Source organism: Pipistrellus kuhlii, unplaced genomic scaffold (genome assembly GCF_014108245.1).
Source record: "Pipistrellus kuhlii isolate mPipKuh1 unplaced genomic scaffold, mPipKuh1.p scaffold_m20_p_2, whole genome shotgun sequence".
NCBI classification, from domain to species: Eukaryota; Metazoa; Chordata; class Mammalia; order Chiroptera; family Vespertilionidae; genus Pipistrellus; species Pipistrellus kuhlii.
In genome coordinates, this window is record NW_023425515.1 from 189206583 (window position 1) to 189227537 (window position 20955).

The window sequence follows — 20955 nt, forward strand, 5'->3', positions numbered from 1 at the left end:
AGCTGAGGTTCTTGCCTGAGGTCCCTCCACCCACCAGCACCCCTCTTCAGCGTGAGTTTTATTAGAGTGCCCTTTAATTAGGGTCCCTGTGAGGGGTTAATTTTATGTGTCAACTTTACCTGAGGTCATCAAACTTCTGGACCTCACGGACCACCAGTTGGCAACCACTGAACTTGATGGCGCTAAGGGTTGACCAAGTAGCGGGTAAACCATTCTGGGTGTAAATTGCCCGGGTGAGCTTTTGATTCAGTAGATGAGTAAGGAGATCTTACAGTGCAGCTGGGCTTCCTCCAATCTCTTGGGGGCCCAAGTGGATTAGAGAGAGGAAGGAAGGATGAATTCTCTCTTCTTTGGTTTTAGTTGATGGTGAACATAGGTTCCAGGTTGTCAGGGCATCCAACTCTTGGGTGTGCACCAGCTGCCCTTTATACTCAGGCCTATGGCCTCACACTGGGGTTTCCCATATGGGCTCCCCTGGTTCTCAAGCCTAACTTGGACTTGGCCTCAGTTATACCATTGGCTTTGTAGGTTCTCCAGCTTGCAGAGAACAGATATTGCGACTGAAGGCGGGAGCCTATCCTTATAAATCTCCTACCTGTGTCCATGTGTCCCTGTTGGCTATTCGGGAGCAAACTACCTAATACAGCGACTGAGCACAGGGAAGAGGCTCACACATTTGTGCAGTGTGTCTGCTCCCCTTCCTGACAGGCTGATTTCAAAACATGCTCTCTAGTCTAGCAGGAGGTGTAATGGGCCTAAGCCAACCCCCCCATGGATATGACCTGCCCCCGCTTGCCAGGTTATATTTTATGTGGTGTACGAATCCTCAGAAAATGTATTTTGCTCAAAGGAATTTGGACAATTTTCCTGGCCATCAGCAGGTTATTCCTCTGTACAGGGCTGACAGGCATGGGCTGGGTGGCCCAAGGACTTGGTGCCTCTGCAGCGTGGACAAGCCCTTCTGGAACTGAGGGCCATGCCTTCTCCCTGAACCCCTCCTAGCACGAGTCCTGACATTTGTGAGTCCACCTGCAGACCCATAGGGAACACTGGCATCCAGGATCAAAGCCAGCAGAGAGGTCCCCTTCACCTCAGGGGTTGGTGGGCTACCTAGCAAGTCCCATTGTATCCACCCACTGAGCAGCCACAAGGAGGTCAGACAGGCCCAGAGAGAAGAGAAGGCCTGGAGGGAGTGTAACATGGTACTGAGCAATGCAGCCGAACCACATCCCAGCAGTTCCAGGTTCTGACCCTGAGCCCTCCCCACTTTTTTTCATCAGTGACTACAGAGTCCTGAGGTGTGAACTGCAGAGATAGGAGAACTCAAGCAAGAGGACCAGAAGGTTGCCTTTGAAATTGTCTTTATTTCTCATCATTCCTTTACAATCATCCACCCCAGGATTCACTCCCACACAAGAAGCTCAAGCCCCAATTCTGCCCCCTCCCCACGCAAATGAGATTCATGTTTCTGATGGTAGGACACTTTGCCTTTGAGGTCCCAATAACTCTCCGTCCTTTGTCCCTGCAATCCTGTTTCCTGGCTGTGTCCCTCCCTTTCTCCATTCACACTGAGCATGAACCTGAAACATGGGGTGGCCCCTGTATAGTGCCCCCAGGTCCGAGGTTTCACCTTCCAAAGGCCCAGAAAGAAGCTCAGGTGCACCCACTGAGCAGAGTCATTACAGGGGCACAGAACAGGCTCCCTGGCATGAAAATGCCACATCATAATATTCCCTGTAGCCACTGTGCTTGGTGACAAGCAGGATGGACCTGGGCTGTCCTAACTCCCTCAGTATTCCCGTCAGCTCAGCTTGGATAGCGTCAAGTCTCTCCTGGTTGACAGTGTCCTGGGTCGTGTAACACTCCAGGGGGACGGGGTACAGCTCCATCTCTAAGCTGCGCAGCCTGGCTGTGTGACGCAGCAGCTTCTCCACGGTGGCCAAAGACAGGCGGTTCTCAGAGATGGTGAAGAAACTGAGCTGGTGACAGCGGCTCAGGACAGGCAGGATGGCCTCGATTTGGGAGTCCACCATGGCACAGTTATCGAGGCCCAGGTCCTGGAGGGTGGGTGCCACAGCCTCCAGCAGAGCTCGGAGGGGCTCAGGACTAAAGTCAGCGAGGCTGACACAATACAGACGCAGGGACTTCAGCTGCCTGAGGTTCGGGCACTGGAACAGGTGTGTCAGGTCTGAATGGGTCAGGCGCTGGCAATGACTTATGGCAAATTTTTCCAAGGGGGTCTGCAGGCACCTGTGGAGACACAGAATGGTTTGTTCCTGGGGAAGTGGAAGGGGATTGAGGACGGGGTGGCAGATAGAGGCGGCCTCCATGTAGGAGAAGACCCATTTGTCCAAGCCCAGGATTGTCCTGACAATGTGATGAATGGAAACACCCAGGAAGCCCAGACTCCTTTTAGGCTGGGTCAAGGTCACCACTTCTCCAGAGCTTCCTTCCTCAGCTGCCAAGCAGAGCACTGTATGCTGGAGGGTGCTTGGACAAAAGGGAAACCCCTGGAAACTGCCCAGAGAGCCTGACAGTGTCTAGGTCAAGGTGGACATCCCTGTACCTTATGATCGGGAGAAAAAACCAACCATCCTGTCAACTCAGGCTCCCTTCTATCCACAGCTTGGCTCCAGGCACCAGACATCTGGACCACTTGAGATTCTAATTCATAGGGAACTCAAGTGGCCTAGCCTGTTTGACTCAGTGGATAAAGCTTTCCCTTTGGACCCAAGGGTCTCAGGTTTGATTCACAGTCAAGGGGACAGATCTCAATTGAAGTTTCAATGCCCGGCCTGGGTTTGAGGCATGTGCTGAGGGCAACAAATCATTTCTCTCTCACATTGTATTTCTCTCTCACTCTCACTCTCTAAAAATCAATGGGAAAAAAATTCCTTCTTTGAGGATTTAAAGAATAGGGAGAGAGTAAACCAGAGGAAGATTCTGCAACATCAACTGGGGAGGCCAGTGTGCAGAGGGCACTTCCATCCATACATCACCGCAAACCACTGGTCACTCTGCAATCTTGTCCACTCCAGCTTCTTAGCTGCAGAACCATGCCTGTCCTTTCTATTAATGACCTTCCTGGTACCTAGGACCATCTCTGTCAGATGGGGAATCTGCGAGAGGCTCACGTGTGTTCACATGGCTTGTGGGCACAGAGCTTATGTCTGAAAATGCTCCAACTGATGTGGTATTGCCTCCTCCCAACCCTCTTCCTAAGGCCTCATCACTTAGACCAGCGTTTTTCAACCGCGAGATGTTGTGTGCCGCGAGATGTTGCCTGGTGTGCCGTAGGTGCAGACAGAATTTTATAATTTTTCACTATTTTGTTTACTTAATATTTCATAATAAAGTAATTATAAAATACTTTCTTTGTGTTTATTTGATTCCTATTCAAGAGAATTACTTTATATATAGTCAATATAGGCACAGAGTTAAGTTTTTTAACATTTTCTAATGGTGGTGTGCCTTGTGATTTTTTTCATGAAACAAGTGTGCCTTTGCCCAAAAAAGGTTGAAAAACACTGACTTAGACATCTGTCACTAAGGAAGAATTCACACACCCAGGGTCGCTGAGTCCCTCTTTGATCCAGTACTGTTACCCACCTTGACAGGCTGATTTTAAAACATGCTTCCTTTAGGTGCTCATGGGATACCACCCTTCAAAGCACCTAACAGGACCACTCCCTTAACATTCAGGGACTGTGTCCACTGCTACACAGCTCACCTGAGCATCTGGTCCAAACGACCTCGGAGGAAGGAGGGGGAATTCATGTCGAGCTCTCGGAGATGCTGCAGCCTGAGCATCTGAGACAGGAATTGGGAAAAGGATGCCTGTTCCTCTGCCTCCTCCTGCTCCTCTTGCTCCTCCTGGTCCTCCTGCTCTTCCCTCTGCCACTCCTCTTCCTCATTCCACTCCTGCTCCTCTTCCACTTGCTCCTGCTCTTCCCTCTCTGACTCGTCTTCCTCTCCCATCTCCAGACCCTCTTCCTCCAGTTCTTCCTCCTCTTCTATATTCTCCTCCTCATTTTCATCCTCATTTTCATCCTCATCCTCGTCACTCAAAAGTTGGATGTAGGAGAGAGAGAGTTTCTGCAGGTTCCCCATCTGCCCCATATAAAGAGCAAACGTCCCCAGGGTGGGCAGGTCCCAGATGCAGTTCACTTCCACCTCCTGGATGCAGTCCAGCTGCACCGCATCCAGGACCTGCCTCAGCCTCTGGAAGGGCACCACAGCAATCCTCAGCGTCTTGCAGCACAGGTGTACCAGCCCTTCCCTCTGCTGGGCCCATTGGATGACGTACATGAAAAACTCTTCCCTCTTCCTTTCATTGAAGTTAAGGTCTAGGAACACCTCCACGGGAGCTAAGGGGTGTTCCATGTTGGGGCTGGACCTGTGCACAGCCACTGGTACCATCGATGAGTGCTTCTGGGTGCTGTCTCCACACCACATTCTCCAGAAGTCTGCACCCAGGTTCCTTAAATCCAGCACCCGCAGTTTGCACCTCCTGTGAGGAAAGCAGGACATTAGTCTAGATTCATTCAGGTCTACATGACATTGGCTGACAGTGTGTCTCAGAGCATCTACCTATGAACCAAGAGATCACAGTTCAGTCCCCAGTCATGATATGTGCCTATTGTTGCACATTCAGTGTCGTGTATGTGCGTGTGTGTGTGTGTGTGCATGTGCATGTGTGTGTGTGTGTGTGTGTGTGTGTGTGTGTGTGTGTGTGTGGTATGCAGCAGATCAACGATTATCTCTCATTGAGTTGTCTACCTCTAACTCTCCCTTCCAATTTGAAATCAATTAAAAAGTGTTTTTTTTAAATATATTTTATTGATTTTTATACAGAGAGGAAGGGAGAGAGAGAGTTAGAAACATCAATGAGAGAGAGTCATCGATCAGCTGCCTCTTGCACACCCCCCTCTGGGGATATGCCTGCAACCAAGGTACATGCCCTTGACCGCAATCGAACCAGGGCCCTTCAGTCCCCAAGCCAAGGCTCTATCCATTGAGCCAAACCAGTCCTGGCTAAAAAGTGTTTTTTTAAAAAAGATCCACTGAATGAGGGCAGGTCAGAATGAGACTAAGCATCTGAGTTGAGGCAACAATCAGACTCTACCCCTACCCTGACCTTAACTTTGATTCTCAAGGTCATCATCTCCCTTGCCCTCCTCTTCCCTCTGCTTTGCTCCTCTCCTTCCATCCCTCCTGCTCAGCACTTCGTGTACCTTTAACTACCACTGCGAGGAGGCAGGGCACAGTTTGGAGGTGCCAGTAGGCAGTGCTCCACTCTCCAGTGAGCTCAGCAGGGTGCCAGGGCTCCCTACCCTCACTGGCACCTTCAGAAAACTCGGGTCCCCCTTAGGCCCTCCACATGCCTTGACCCACTTTGTCTCCGGGATGCCCAGGACCCTACCAGGCACCGGGAGCAGCCTTACCTGGGGCGAACCTCCTGGGCAAGCAGAACGTCAAGCCCATCCAACACGGCTTTTAAGACCTTGACCCGAGGCCGTCGCATCAGGCCGCCCAGATGGAGGACCGGGTAGGGCCAGGCTCGGGCCATTGCCTTCAGGGACTCCTGGTGCTGTCTACTGTGGAAGGCCAGGAGGAACAGAGGCGGGAAGAGCTCGGCGGGCAGGTGCTCCAGAGCTGCGATGGCCGAGGCCTGGTCCCTCAGCAGGCGCTTTGCTGCCAGCTCCAGGAGTGTGGGCGGGGTCTGCATGCTCATCTTCAAGGTGCTCAGAAAGGAATTCTGCGGAAAGGAGTAGGGAACAAGACATCCTTGTCAGGCCAATTATTTGCACCCCCATCGTCTGTCTCCCCATCCCTCAAATAAATCAACTCAGGGCCAATGATCTCCCTTATGACCTGTACCCCCAAAGTTCCCATTTCGGTAAGCCTGTCCCTGATTAACACTCTGTTCTTTTTTTTTTTTTTTCAAGCCCAACATAAGCCTTTATTACATAAACCTTCCCTTGGTAACACCGAACATTAATGTTCATGTAACAGTTTTGAACTTGCTGGGGTAAGAGAGAAACCCTGGAATTTTCTATTTTTTAAAAAAATGCTATTTTCTGGCTGTCACATAGTACACAGACCTCCAAGAAGCATATATAAGTATTTATTCACAGCCCCGTTGCGTTAAATGTGTATAATATTTGGGAAGGGTCCAGACATAGTTTTTGCCTAGCTCAGACTCTTGAAATTTGAAATGATCAGGACAACTCCTGTGAAGATAAAGCTCTCAAATTCTGCACAAGGGATCCTAGGTCCCGTGTGCTCCCATGTGGTACTCAGGTAGCAGCCGTCTATGCTTCAAGCATCCATGTTTCTCCACCCAGTTGGCGATACTCATGCCATTTTCGCCAGTTTCTGTACCTGGACAGGGCAGGCAGGATCTAAACCTAAACTGGCACTTCTATGTTGATTGATTTCCTGGTGACATAGGTGGGCTTACAAAAGGCCATTTCCTTTCATAAAAACTCCTTGTTATATTAGAAACTCCCAAAATACAGGTTATGACCAATAATCCCAAATGCTGTTTAACCAATCTCCCCATTTCTCTGCACAGGGACCCAGACCGAGGTCCACTTTGGGGCCTCCTGGGGTTCCGCCTGCAACGTGGCTGAAGGCAGGTCCAGGCACTGCCTTCCATTCAGGGCCTCAGAGGGATCACCTCAGGGTTAAAGCCACTGCCTGGCAATGGGGACAGTCTCAGTTCAGTAAGACCCTTTCTGGGCTCAGTGGCCTCAGAGCCATAGCTCTCCCCTGCAGGCCCCAGGACAAGCATCTCAGAAGCACCCACATCTTTCATTCCAGTCTGACTACGAAGTGGGTACTCAGGGGCCTAAATGCTCATCCCCAACTGATTGGGCAGAAAAGTTTCAGATCAATCTAGGGACACAAACTAAATATTAAAACTGTCCCAGCCAAAACCGGTTTGGCTCAGCAGTAGAGCGTCGGTCTGCGGACTGAAAGGTCCCAGGTTCGATTCCGGTCAAAGGCATGTACCTTGGTTACAGGCACATCCCCGGTAGGGGGTGTGCAAGAGACAGCTGGTCGATGTTTCTCTCTCATTGATGTTTCTAGCTCTCTCTCTCCTTTCCTTTCTGTAAGACAATCAATAAAATATATTTTTTAAAAAAAACTGTCCAAAACTAAAACCCCCTACAGTTAACAGTTAAGATGTTTTCACTGGGGAGGGGGAGCAGGAGACCCTGGGGGTCAGAGAATCAGCTTGTTTAGATATTTAAAAAAGTAAACTGTAGTCCAGATGCAAATGGCAAGAATGGCCACATTTTGGTCCCTATCTCCAGAGCGGTCTTGAGCAGGAAGCTGATCAATTATTGTCTCTCAATGTTGCTGTTTCAATCTCCTTTGCTTTTCTTCTTGAAATCAATTAAATACATTTAAAAAATAAAGGTTGGAAAAAAGGAAGAATATGAAAAGATCTCCGTGCCAGGTCAGGCTTCGTGCCACCATGAGGCTGACTCCTTAGCTGAGGTCGGTAGCTTACCTGCTGGGCTCGGGTTGGCTGGGGCTCAGATCTCAGACCTGGTGGAGAACCAGGGCACTGACTGCAGAGCTGAAGGACTCTGACTCTCCCCTCTGGTGCCTGAGGTTTTTATAGGCCTTCTCAATTGCTAACGTCCAATCAGAACCCCTGGTCTACACCCCGCCCCCAACTTGATTGGATTTTTGCCTTTCTCCATATTAATCGATTAGCCCAGAAATGGGATGGGATTAGGAAATATTAAGTTTGAGAGGGGCAAGGGTGTTGGCTCAGTCATTGATTCCTTCCTCACACACTGACTGAGCTGGAGTGATGGCCTACAAATTGTCATCCTCGGTGTGAGACCGAGAAGGGTGAAATGGGTTCCTGACTTTAGACAGGAAAAAACACAACCTGAGAACATGGCCACCTCAAAGTAATCCTAATTACACACAGTGAAAATGGCCCAGAATGCAATGGGGGCATCCCCAAGGAAGGAAAAATGTGTCCATGCATTTAGTTGTCACTCAGGTATTCTGTCAGGGGACGTAGCAGATCATTAGCTCCTCAGGGAGCAAGGAGTGAGCGACTGAAGATGTGGGTGGCCCTTCAGACCACAAGGCTTCTCTGAGGAAAGGACCATGAGAGGCAGGGGTCAGGGCTGGGCAGGGTGGCGCTGGGCCATCCTAATGGGACCCTGTGAATGACCCAGGGCCATGGAAAAGATTGGGATTTTTCTTGGAAAGAAGAGAGGTGGAAAGACTCTTCTCTGGGTGAATTCAGGATCTAAAAGGAGAAAAGCTGGAGGGAAGACAGTGCCATTCTAGAGGGCAAAAGGAGAGAATTCCATCTCTGTCCCGCACAGGAGGAAAAGGGTGGGTCTGCTCTGGAGAAGATGAGATTAGCTCTGTGAACTGGGTGGAGACAATTGAATGTAAGAATGGGATTAGTGGGAAAGGCGCCCAATCTGGGAGTTACACATTTTCAAGCCTGAAGGGCACAAAAGACACAGTTGTGGGCTCTTTGAGATGTTTGAGACAGGGACAGAAATTATCGTGGGCCGGTAACAGGTAACCCTGTCAACATGACTGCTGCCACCAGTCGACATTTATCAAAGGGAAGAGGTTCTTCCCCAGAGAACTAAGCCCAGGTAGCAAGTGCCTTCCCTCACTACCCCTTGTCTCCATTGTCCCCAATCCTGCCCTCATGGCACCCTTTCACTTCACCACACCCCCAATGACCGCCCTGCTGACAAACAGCCCCTCAAGTCCCCCCTTCAGTAAGCCCATCCCCCACTATCTCTCTGTTCTATTCTTGTCTAACATCACTCTGGCCTGCTGGATGAAAGGCTCGGTGAGGCCAGGGTGTAATCATGGCTCCTTAGGCCATGTGTGTGGAATGAATGTGTGGCTCTTGGTGGTCTGCGGGAGGCCAGTAATGGCCAGCCAACTGCTGTCATGTGGAACTCTTATCCTGCACAGCCTCCATTAGGCCCCCATCTTTCTACTGTCAACCAGGCATAACACAGATATTCCTGAGCATCCAGTGTGTGGGCCAGGCTCTGACTCTGGAGAGTTCTGAGTCAGGAGGGGAAGACAGTGGCACTGATCAGACAGTGTAGGGAGGAGTGAGTGGAGGCACCAGAGGGAGTGCTGATGCCTGGAGTCAGGGGGTGCCCAGGAGGCAGCACAAGCCCAGGCTGCCTCCACTAGGCATCATGGAATTTGTCTGCTGTATGAAATCACTACCAAGCAAACACATGTGGACACATGAACAAAGCACACACTAGACCCAGACGTGCTCTGTGAAAACTGAGCTGGGCTTCTGCTGGCATTTCCTGGAAGGGAGAGGCAGTTTTCACAAGTCTGAGCCAGGCTGCCCACGGACCACCCGGCTTGGGTTCAAATCTCAGCTGGGAGACTCATTCCCAGTGTGATCTCAGACCATTCACTCTCCAAGGTCTGTTTCCTCCTCTGTGAATGGCAGTGACATGGAGAACTCTGCCTTGGGTTCCTATCAGACGTGGTGGTGGCATCGTCACCATCTTCATTTCTGGACCGTTCCTCCTCCTTTCTTGGGGGCCATTGCTATTTCTGTGGCTGGAACAGTCCTGTCAATTCCTCTCTGGGATCCATTGTTGCAGAAATCCACATAGGCTTAGAGTTTTTTGGAAATATACAAATACATTCTCAACCAAAGATTAATGAAGAAATCTTTTCTATAAGTGTGACTTGGGATCCTTTTTTGTTTTTTGCCCAAACAATTTACCTTTGGCTTATTTTGATACCGTGTGATTTTTTTTTTTTTTTATGTTTGTCTTGCTATTAGCATTACAAATGAAAAATCATTTTTTTCCCACAACATTTTATTTATTTATTTTTTTAACATTCATATATTTTATTTTATTTATTTATTTATTTATTTTTACATATTTTATTAATTTTTCCCCCCTCCCTCCCACACATCCCCTCCCTCCCCTGAAAAATCATTTTCAAGGTGCCTCGTTAGCACAGTAGGTAGTGCATCAATCTCATAATCTGAAAAGTCATTTTCAAAGTAAACATTTCTGAATGTAATTTATCTACAGGATATTACTCTTCCATCCCCCCACCCCTTTTAAATTTAAATATCAGAACACTTTTGGCAATTTTACAATGCAGTCTTGATAACTTTTAATTTTAATATTTTGCATAAAAATATGAGTAACAACATAAACTTTGTCAGGGAGGCAAAAACCCAAATTACTTACTTCAGTTTATGAGACAAATATATGGACTTCTAATTACAGTTCTTCAGATATTTGAAGAAAGCTTTTCCTCTATTTCCTTCCAGAACAATTCTCAGGCTTCAGAGTTTCACTGAAGAAGGTTTATCTTCCTTTGCAGCAAACAGGATATAGCCTAGTTGCTTGAGCTAGCTATATTGCAAGTCCCTTTACAGTAAGGGTGACTACTATTTTACTGTCAGATTTAATACTTTAGCAATCTTCCATTTACATTGCAAATACTCAGGGAAGAGATTTCAAATTTTTCACATTTTTTCTTTCTATTATATTTAGAATTATATTTTCAAAGAGTACAATCTTTGGCTTACTTGCAAATACAGAGGAATCATGGGAAGTCTCAGTGACTAGTTTAGAGGACTTTATCAGGGGTTGGCCTTTGTTGTTTCAAGATGGGGGCCCCCAGGGAGTGGCAAGCCATGGGGCCAATAAGATGGCTGCCAAGTCAGACAGTCCAATATGGTGGCCGTCAAAAGTGTTTTTGACAGAAAAGATGGTTTGTTTATTGTCACAATAAACAAGGAAAGAGCAAACCAAAAAGACACTCAAAAAAAATTTTTTTTAATTTTTTTTAATCAATCTTTATTGTTCATATTATTACAAAGGTTCCTCATTTCTTCCCCCTTCCACCAGGTTTCCACCCCACCCTCCGCCCCCTCCCCACCCCCCATTGTCCTCATCCATAGGTGCACAGTTTATGTTCAGTCTCTTCCTCCCTTCCTCCCCCCCCCCCCCCCCCCCAGAACAGTCAGTCCACTCCTCTCCCATATGGCTGACTCTACTACAATGAACCGCTATTATTGTTCATCAGGTTTTTCAATCTCCTTTTTTTGTTGTTGTTGTTTTTTTTTGTTTTGTTTTTTAATTAATAAACTTTTACACTTCTAAGAATAAATTTTAAAATCTAATAATTTTAAACCTTTTTTTTTTTTTCTGCCCTGGGAATTGAGAGCAAACTTGTTTACATGTAAACTTGCCCTTAGGCTATCAAAAGGTGTAGCCATTCAAGTGTAAATGGACACATTGTTTAAACATAGCTGCTGGTTGGAATTGGATTACCTGTTCTGGGTGGGAAGGGCTTGTCATTCCCTTTCTCCATTAAAATTAAAGTGTTAGCTTTAAAATCTCTTTTTGGCAAGAGACCTTAAACTTTCAGAACTTTAAATTTTTCAGATAGTAAATCAGTTACTTAGCATTTTCTCAAATCAATAATACCTCCACATGCCCAAGGATACACTTCACACAAAAGACATTTCCAAATAGATCAATCAACCTCATCCAGGCCCCACACAAGGCACTCACAGATCAACACCCCAGCGTTATACTAACTCAACACATCCAGATCTAAGCCTTCCTCATTTGATTTAGCAGACCCTCAAGTTCCCCCAAAAGTTTCCAGCCATGTCTGAGAGGCAGCCTTGGGGCAGAGGCAGGCGAGAAGCGAGCTGTTCCGGGCCTGGCCTCTGTTGCTCTGGTCCGTTCTACAACCAGCTGCTCCGGGTCTGGCCACTGCCACTCCCGACCTGGCTGCTCTGGGAGTGGCTGCTGCTGCTCCGGGCCTGGCCGCACCCGACCCGGCTGCTCCAGGCCTGGCAGCTCCCAACCTCACTGCCCTGGGCCCGGCCGCTCCGAGCCTGGCAGCTCCCAGCCTGGATGCTCCGGGCTTGGCTGCTGTTGTACTAGGTCTGGCTGCTCCCGACCCGGCTGCTCTAGGCCCGGCTTCTCCGGGCCCGGCCACTTCAGGCTTGGATGTTCCTGGACTGGCCACGCTGGGCTTGGCCGTCTCCGCCTCAGGCCTGGCTGCCACTGCCCCAGGTCTGGCTGCTCCTTTTCTGGGGCCTGGCTGCTGCTGCTCCAGGCCCAGCTGCCACTGCCTTGTGCCTGGCCACTCTAGGCCTGGCTGCCACCGTTCCAACATTCTGTCCTTTTTTTTAAAAAAACACATTTATGTTACAATGTTGGCTGCTGAGTTGAGTTCTGACTTAGTCTTCGATTTTTCAAGATCTTCTTTGTATTCTTTCTTAAGTAATTTTACTATCTTTTGCTCTCACTTGATTTCTTCACATTGAAAACTTCTTCGGTTCCTTCCAAGACACTCAAAATTACATTGCAAACAAACAGAAATCTCACTTGCTTTTTCTGGTGGCTTTATTAGAGTTTAATTGTTTATAAAAACATTGCCTTTTCATTTAGATGAAATTATATGAAACCTTGATTATAAATTAAAAAGATAATTTATTAAGTAATTGAAGAAGGTATCTTTGATTGGAAAGGCAAAGCAAATTTAGTAAATGTTTACAACTGATTCACAAGGCATAAAGGTCACTCCAGCTCCAACCTAATTAAAAATGCAGGTGGCTAAAGGTTCTTGTCTTTTAAATTTCCTCTTGAAATTTTGCTGTTGGTTTTAAGAAATATTTTGCCCTCCTTAGAGGCCAAAACCTTCATAACATTTTAGATAAAATATACTTATTAATTTGTATTTGATAAAGCTTTCCATGCAATTTCAAGTATTTAAGATAAGTTAAATTTCAAAAATATTTCCTTAAAAGAGAGAACTAATTCTTGAAAACATTTCAGGGCCTGTGAAATGTCCTTAAATTATCCCTTGGTTATAGTTTTGAAATTTTAACTTAGGAAAAAAAACCCCATAAAAATATATAAATGATTTAAAGATTATAATACTTTTTATAATTATCTTAAGATATCAATTAAATTTAAACTGATTTTAGTATTAAAAATGTCAGTTGGGAATCACAGAATTAATCCTTCTTATTTAATTAGACTAATTAGTAACATATGTTGAATTCTTAATTAATAGAGAAAACACAAACATTTTATGTTCAAAAAAAATTTTAATACTTCAGGCATTTAATTATCACAATTATATTGAAAGGTGAAATAGAGAAGGAACCGGAGACCAGGATGCCAGGGCATAGCTTTATTGAAGAGAAGAGTACCACTACCAGCTGCTTCCAGAGAGAGGGGCAGAAGAGAATGAGGGCCAGGGTACAAGCACCTTTAAGGATAGGGGGCGGGGCTTAGGGCACTCAGCACATGCTGACTGGTGATTAGGGACCTAGGGACTTAGGAATCTGGGGCTTAGGATATTTGGCAGATGCTGATTGGTGGTTCAGTGCTCAGGAATGTCTAGCCACAGGTGGGATTTATGTCTGTCCATCAGCTGGAGGAAGGAAGGATCTATCATATATAATTTCTCTTAATTTGAATTGAAATTTGAACTTTTAGAGCTGGCAAGTCAAATATTTAGCATTTCTAGATTAGTATTACCTTTATAATTTTAAGAATAAATTTCAAAAATACAATCAGTGAATAGCTTTAATTCTGTCCTCTAAATTTTTCCTAAAGAAGCAAACTTCCAGAATTTTAAGCTGCCAAAACTACATGTCTGGATGGCAAAACAGGTTGGGTCTTTTCTTTTTCTTTTTTAAAAAAATATATTTTATTGATTTTTTTACAGAGAGGAAGGGAGAGAAATAGAGAGCTAGAAACGTCGATGAGAGAGAAACATCGACCAGCTGCCTCCTGCACACCCCCTACTGAGGATGTGCCCACAACCAAGGTAGATGCCCTTGACTGGAATCGAACCTGGGACCTTTCAGTCTGCAGACCTATGCTCTACCACTGAACAAAACCGGCTTTGGCAGGTTTGGTCTTTTCTAATGTAAATTACCACATTCTTTAAAGATGGCTACTTGTAGGAAGCTGATTTCAAACTAGTCACATTTTTTCTTGAAGAGTTTGCTGCAGCTGGAAAAACTGTTTTTGGCTAGCAAAACAAGTTTTGGCCTAGCCAACTGACTTTTTAAAAGGAATATAATTTTCTTCTGCTGGGGAAGTTGAAGCTATTCAAATGTAAAATTTGTCACATTCCTTCAAGATGGCTATTGGCAGGAAACTGGCCTACCAGCACCTTCCTCCATTAGCAACCTTTCTGGGCTACTTAGATCTTTATAGTTAGAGGCCCGTTGCACAAATTTGTGCATGGGTGGGGTCCCTCAGCTTGGCCTGCGATAAGGCCAATTGGGCCATCTCACTCGACCCTATGGGGCAATCATGCCCGGCTGGCCAGGGGGAAGGACTGTAGGAGGTTGGCTTTGGGAGTGCACTGAACACCAAGGGGAAGCTCCTGCATTGAGCATCTGAACCCTGGTGGTCAGTGCACATCATAGCAATCAATCATAACTGTCGCTTAGACTTTTATATATATATAGATACATTATTTATCTATATTTCAACAATTTCTTTGAGAAAGTCAGCATCTCCCTTGGCCCCTGCTTCGCTTATCTCCTTCCATCCCTCCTGCTCGGCACTTCGTGTACCTTTAACACCACTGGGAGGAGGCGGGGCACATTTTGGAGGTGTCTCTGCCCAGTGCCACACCCCAGTGAGCTCAGCAGTGTGCCAGGGCTCCCTAACCTCACTGGCTCCTTCAAAAAACTTGGGTCCCCTTTAGGCCCAACTTTTGGACCTCATGGACCACCAGTTGGCAACCACTGAACGTGATGGTGCTAAAGTTTGACGAAGTAGCTGGTAAAGGCATTCTGGGTGGGAATGGACCAGGTTAGTTTTGATTCAGCACACGAGTAAGGAGATCTTACAGTGCAGCTGGGCTTCCTCCAGTCTCTTGGGGGCTCAAGTGGAATAGAAAGAGAAAAGAAGGAAGAACTCTCTTCGTTGGTTTTAGCTGATGGTGAACATAGACTTCTGGTTGTCAGGGCATCAACCTCCTTGGTGTGCACCAGCTGCTCTTTGTTCTCAGGCCTATGGGCTCAGACTGGGGTTTCCGATATGGGCCCCCTGGTTCTCAAGCCTAACTTGGACTTGGCCTCAGTTATACCATTGGCTTTGTAGGTTCTCCAGCTTGCAGAGGGCAGGCATTGGGACTGAAGGCTGGAGCCCATCCTTATAAATCTCCTACCTGCGTCCATGTGTCCCTGTTGGCTATTTCGGGGCACACTACCTAATACAGCGACTGAGCACAGGGAAGAAGTTCACTCACTTGTGCAGTTTGTCTGCACCGTTTTTGACAGGCTGGTTTCAGAACATGCTCTCTAGTCTACCTCCATAGAGAGGCGGGAGGTGTAATGGGCATAAGCCAACCCCCATGGATATGACCTGCCCTCGCCCCTTCCCAGGTTATATTTTGTGTGGTGTAGGAATCCTCAGGAAAAGTATTTTGCTCAAAGGAATTTGGATGATATTCCTGGCCATCAGCAGGTTATTTCCTCTGCACCAGGTTGACAGGCATAGGCTGGATGGCTCAGGGGCTTGGTGCCTCTGCATGTGGATTAGCCCTTCGGGAACTGAGGGCCATGCCTTGTCCCTGAACCCCTCCTGGCACGAGTCCTGAGATTTGTGAGTCCACCTGCAGAACCATAGGGAACACTGGCACCCAGGGTCAGAGCCAGCAGAGAGGTCCCCTTCACCTCAGGGGTTGGTGGGCCACCTAGCAAGTCCCATTGTATCCACCCACAAGGAGGTCAGAGATGCCCAGAGAGAAGACAAGGCCTGGAGGGAGGGATAACATGGAGCTGAGCCCTGTAGCAGAACTGCAAGCAAGCAGTTTCAGGTTCTGATCCTGAGCCCTCCCCACCTTTTTTTTTAATAAGTAACTGCAGGGTCCTGAGGTGTAAAATGGAGGGACAGGTGAACACATGCAAGAGGACGAGAAGGTTGCCTTTGAAATTCTTTATTTCTGATCATTGGTTTACAATAAACCACCGCAGGATTCACTCCCTCACAAGAAGCTCAAGCCCAAATTCTGACCCCCTCCCCAAGCAAATCACATTCATGTTTCTGATTCTAGGACCTTACCCCTGAGGTCCCATGAATTCCCCAACATTTGTCCTGGTCATTGTGGACCGGTGCTGGGTCCCTTCCTTTCCCCATTCACAGTGAGCATGAACCTGAAACCTGTATAATGCACCCCGGTTCTATATTAGAGCGTCCAAGGGCCTAGAACAAAGCTTTTGCTGAGTGTTCCCACTGAAGAGAGTCATTATAGGGACACAGCTCGACTACAAGTTATAAAAACTCAACGTCATAAAATTTACTGTTGCCACATTGACCACAGTAATTGGTGCAAAGAGAGATGATCCTGGGCTGTCCTAACTCCCTCAGAATCCTCTTTAGCTCAGCCCGGACCAGGGCAAGTCTGTCCTTCTTGACAGTCCCCTGGGTCGTGTAACACTCCAGGGGGACGGGGTACAGCTCCAGCACTAAGCTGCGCAGCCCGGCTGTGTGGTGCAGCAGCTTCTCTACGGTGGCCAAGGAGAAGTTGTTCTCAGAGATGGTGAACTCCCTGAGCTGGTGGCAGCGGCTCAGGACAGGCAGGATGGCCTCAACTTGGGAGTCCACCATCTCACAGTTGTCTAAGCCCAGGTCCTGGAGGGTGGGTGCCACAGCCTCCAGCAGAGCTCGGAGGGGCTCTGGCTTAAAATGTTTGAGGCTGAGAGCAAACAGATGCAGAGTCTTCAGCTGCCTTATTTTTGGGCACTGGAACAGGTGTATCAGGTCTGAATGCATCAAATGCTGGCAATTTGTTATGGAGACTCTGTCCAAGGGGATCTGCAGGCACCTGGGGAGAGAAAGAGCCTTTAGTTCTGAGGATGGGGGTATCTGGTAGAGGGGTTCCTCCAGGGGCAGAAGATGGATTTGTCCAAGCCAAGGGTTGTCCTGACAATCTGATGAAGGGCGATACCCCAGACTCCCAGCCTCCTTTTAGGCTGGGTCAAGATCCCGACATCCCCTGAGCTTCATTGCATCAGCTGCCAAGCAGAGCATTGCACTCTGGAGGGTGACTGTACATATGAAAAACCCTGGGAACATACTCAGAGTGCCTGACAATGTCTAGGTCAAGGTGGGCATGCCTGCACCAAGGGCGCTGTCAACTCAGGCTTCCTTCTGACCACTGCTTGTCTCTAGGCACCAGATATCTAGGCCACACGAGGCACGCTCATGTAAGACGTAAAGAACACACATTGTACTAACTGGTATGACTCAGTGGATAGAGTGTTGGCCTTTAGATTGACTTGTCTCACATTTGAATATCACTCAAGCACATGCACCTCATTTGCAGGCTAAACCCTTGGCCTTGATTGGGGCATGAAGAGAAGGCAACCAATCCATGGGTCACTCTCACATAAATGTTTCTTTCTCTCTCTCTCTCTCTCTCTCTCTCTCTCTTTCTCTCTCTCTCTCTCTCTCTCTCTCTCTCTCTCTCTCTCTATATATATATATATATATATATATATATATATCCCTTCCTCTTTCTTCAACTCTCTAAAACTCAATGGGAAAAATATCCTCAGGTAAGGACAAAGAGAGAGAGAGGGAGGGAGAGAGAGAGAGAGAGAGAGAGAGAGAGAGAGAGAGAGAGAGAGAGAGCGAGCAGACCTGGGCAAGATCCTACAGCAACATCTGGGAAGGCGTCTGCAGAGGTAACTTACATCCCTGTGCCACTGCAACCACCTCTCACTCTTTGCAATCCTTTCCACTCCCGCTCTTTTGCTGCAGAATCATGCCTGTCCTTTCTACTAATGACCTTCCCTGGGGCCCAGGACCACCTGACAGCTGGGGAATCTGACACAGGCTCACGTGTGTTCACAATGGCTGGAGGGCACAGAGCTTATGTCTGGAATTGACCCATCCGATGTGACTTTGCCTCCTCCCTCCCTCTCCCTAAGTCCTCAGCACTTAGACATCTCTCCCTAAGAAAGAATTCACACATCCAGGCTCGGTGGGTTCCCCATTGTGCCAATTCTGTTGCCCACCCCGACAGGCTGATTTTAAAACATGCTTTCTTTAGGTGCTCATGGGATACCACCCTCAAAGCACCTAACAAGACCACTTCTTTTACATTCTAAGACTGTGACCACTGCTACACAGCTCACCTGAGCATCTGGTCCAGACGGCCTAGGAGGAAGCAGGGAGAATCCATGTGGAGCTCTCTGAGGTGCTGCAGCCTGAGTATCTGAGACAGGAATTGGTGAAAAGATTGCTGTTCCTCTCTCTCCCACTCTGATTCCTCTTGCTCCTCTTCCTCCTGTTCCTCTTCTTCATCGTCCTCCTCCCCTGCAAACATGTGGATGTAGGAGAGAGAGAGTCTCTGCAGGTTCCTCATCTGCCCCAGGTAAAAAGCAAACGTCCCCAGGGTGGGCAGGTCCCAGGTGCACTTCACTTCCACCTCCTGGATGCAGTCCAGCTGCACCGCATCCAGGACCTCAATCACCCTCAGGAAGGGCACCGCAGCAATCCTCAGCATCTTGCAACACAGGTGTACCAGCCCTTTCCTCTGCTTGGCCCATTGGATGATGTACATGAAAAATTTATCCCTGTCCTTTTCATTGAAGTTCAGGTCTAGGAACACCTCCACGGGAGCTAAGGGGTGCTCCATGTTGGGGCTGGACCTGTGCACAGCCACTGGTCCTGTCAGTGATCGCTTCTGGGTGCTGTCTCCCAACCACATTCTCCAGAAGTCTGCACCCAGGTTCCTTAAATCCAGCACCCGCAGTTTGCACCTCCTGTGGGGAAAGCAGGACATTAGTGAGATTCTTTAATGTTAACAGAGCATTGGCTAAGATCCTTTATGGACAGTGTGTCTCAGTGATTGAGCATATACCTATGAACCAGGAGATCATGATTTGCTTCCCAATCAGGGCACATGCCTGTGTTGCAGGCTCAATGCCCAGAGCAGAGGGGAAGTATTTGCAGGAGACAGGCCATCAGTAACTCTCACTCATCATTGGTGTTTCTATCTCTATCTCTCCCTGCCTCTCTGAAATCAAGAACAAAAAATGTTTAAAAAAAAAATAACGACAGAGGCCTAGCTGGTTTGGCTCAAGGGACAGAGCTTCAGCCTGTGGACTAAAGGGTCCCAGGTCCCATTCCAGCCAAGGGCACATATGCTAGTTGCAGGATCAATCCCTCCAGTAGGGGGCATGCAGGAAGTAGCCAATTAATGATTCTCTCTCAGCATAGATGTTTCTTTCTCTCTATCCCTCTCTCTTCCACTCTGAAATAAATAAAAATATATTTTTGAAAAATAACAACAGAATGAAAGCAGGGAAGAATGAGACTGAGCATCTGGGTTGAGGCAACAATCAGACTGCACCCCAACCATAAGCTTCTACTTAGAATCCCAAGGTCAACTTCGCCCTTACCCTCCTCTTCCCTCTGCTTTGCTTTGCTCATCTCTTTCCATCACTCCTGCTCCACACTTCTACTTTCAAATACCACTGGGAGGAGGCAGTGCACATTTTGCAGATGACTCTCCCAGTTGGGAGTCCTCCAGTTCCCATGGTGAGCTCAGCAGTGTGCCAGGGTTCCCTGAGCCTCACTGGCACCATTTGAAACCTTGGGACCCCCTTAGACCCTCCACATGCCCTGATGCCCACTGTCTCCAGGATGGCCAGGACCCTACCAGGCACCTGGAGCAGCCTCACCTGGGGCGAACTTCCTGGGCAAGCAGAAGGTCAAGCCCATCCAACACGGCTTTGAAGACCTCGTCCAGTGACAGGTGTGGCAGACCGCCCAGAGGGAGGACAGTGAAGGGCCAGGCTTGTGACATCGCCTTCAGGACCTGGAGACGTCTACTTCGGTAGGCCTGAATGAACAGCTGCGGGAAGAGCTCAGCGGGCAGGTGCTCCAGAGCTGCGATGGCCGAGGCCTGGTCCCTCAGCAGGCTCTCTGCTGCCAGCTGCAGGAGTGTGGGTGGGCTCCTGATGCTCATCCTCAAGGTGCTCCAAAGGAATCCTGTGGGAAAGTTCAGGGAACAAGGCGGCCTTGTCAGGCCAAGCCTTTGAGCCCCATCCTCTGACTCCCCATTTTCACAGGAATCAACTCAGGGCCAAAGCCACTGCCTGGCAATGGTGAGAGCCTCTGTTTAGAGTCCCATTCTGGGATAGATGACCACAGATGCATACCCGTGTTTCCCCAAAAATAAGACATCCCCTGAAAATAAGATCTAGCGCATCTTTGGGAGCAAAAGTTAATATAAGACACTGTCTTATTTTCGGGGAAACAGGGTAGCTCTCCTGCAGGCCCCAGGACAAGCATCTCAGAAACACCCACATCTTCTCATTCCAGTCTGCCTGGGAAGTGGGTACTGAAGGGCCTGAAAGCTGACCCCCACCTTTTTTGGGGAAAATTTCAGATCAATCTATGGACACAAAGTTAATATTTAAAATTTCCAGAAATAAAACCACAGATAAGATGTTTTCATTAGGGGAGTGGGGAGGAGGGGGAGTTGGGAGGGGGGGGGGTTGGGGAATCAGCTTGGTTACACATTTATAATAGACCAAAGCACAAACCCAAATGTTGGAAATCCAGGCAAAACTACACTTAGAGGCAAAATCAATGATTTCAATCTCTTTGTCAGTAAAACAAAACAAAAGAAGAAAAGAAGGGAGGCTCTCTGTGCCACCTTGAGGCCATCACCTTGGCTGAGGTTGGAAATGTACCTGCTGTTGATCCGGTTGGCGGGGGCTCCGATCTCAGACCTGGTGAAGAACCGCACACTGACTGCAGACCTGGAACGCTCTGACGCTCTGCTCTGATACCTGAGGTTTTTATACACCTTCTTAAACACTAGAATCCAATCAGACCCTCAGCCCCCAGCCCTTAATCCTACCAGGCACCTGAAGCAGCCTTA

The 20955-nt window shown here is 47.9% G+C and overlaps 2 protein-coding genes across 2 annotated transcripts; both read right to left on the reverse strand.

The window, feature by feature from the left end:
* Window positions 1-1668: 1668 nt before the first annotated feature.
* LOC118723159 (PRAME family member 8-like) lies at window positions 1669-15232 on the reverse strand. The gene is made up of 5 exons (XM_045583846.1): window positions 15223-15232; window positions 5445-5787; window positions 3987-4510; window positions 3731-3905; window positions 1669-2250 (listed from the first exon to the last, which is right to left on the reverse strand). Exons 1-5 carry the CDS (start codon window positions 15230-15232, stop codon window positions 1680-1682), a joined length of 1623 nt encoding a protein of 540 aa, XP_045439802.1. The 3' UTR covers window positions 1669-1679.
* Window positions 15233-16223: 991 nt separating this feature from the next.
* On the reverse strand, window positions 16224-20074 carry LOC118723932 (PRAME family member 8-like). The gene is made up of 3 exons (XM_036446757.2): window positions 19748-20074; window positions 18197-18826; window positions 16224-16881 (listed from the first exon to the last, which is right to left on the reverse strand). The coding sequence occupies exons 1-3, from the start codon at window positions 20032-20034 to the stop codon at window positions 16329-16331; spliced, it is 1470 nt and encodes a 489-aa protein (XP_036302650.1). The 5' UTR covers window positions 20035-20074; the 3' UTR covers window positions 16224-16328.
* Window positions 20075-20955: the final 881 nt, after the last annotated feature.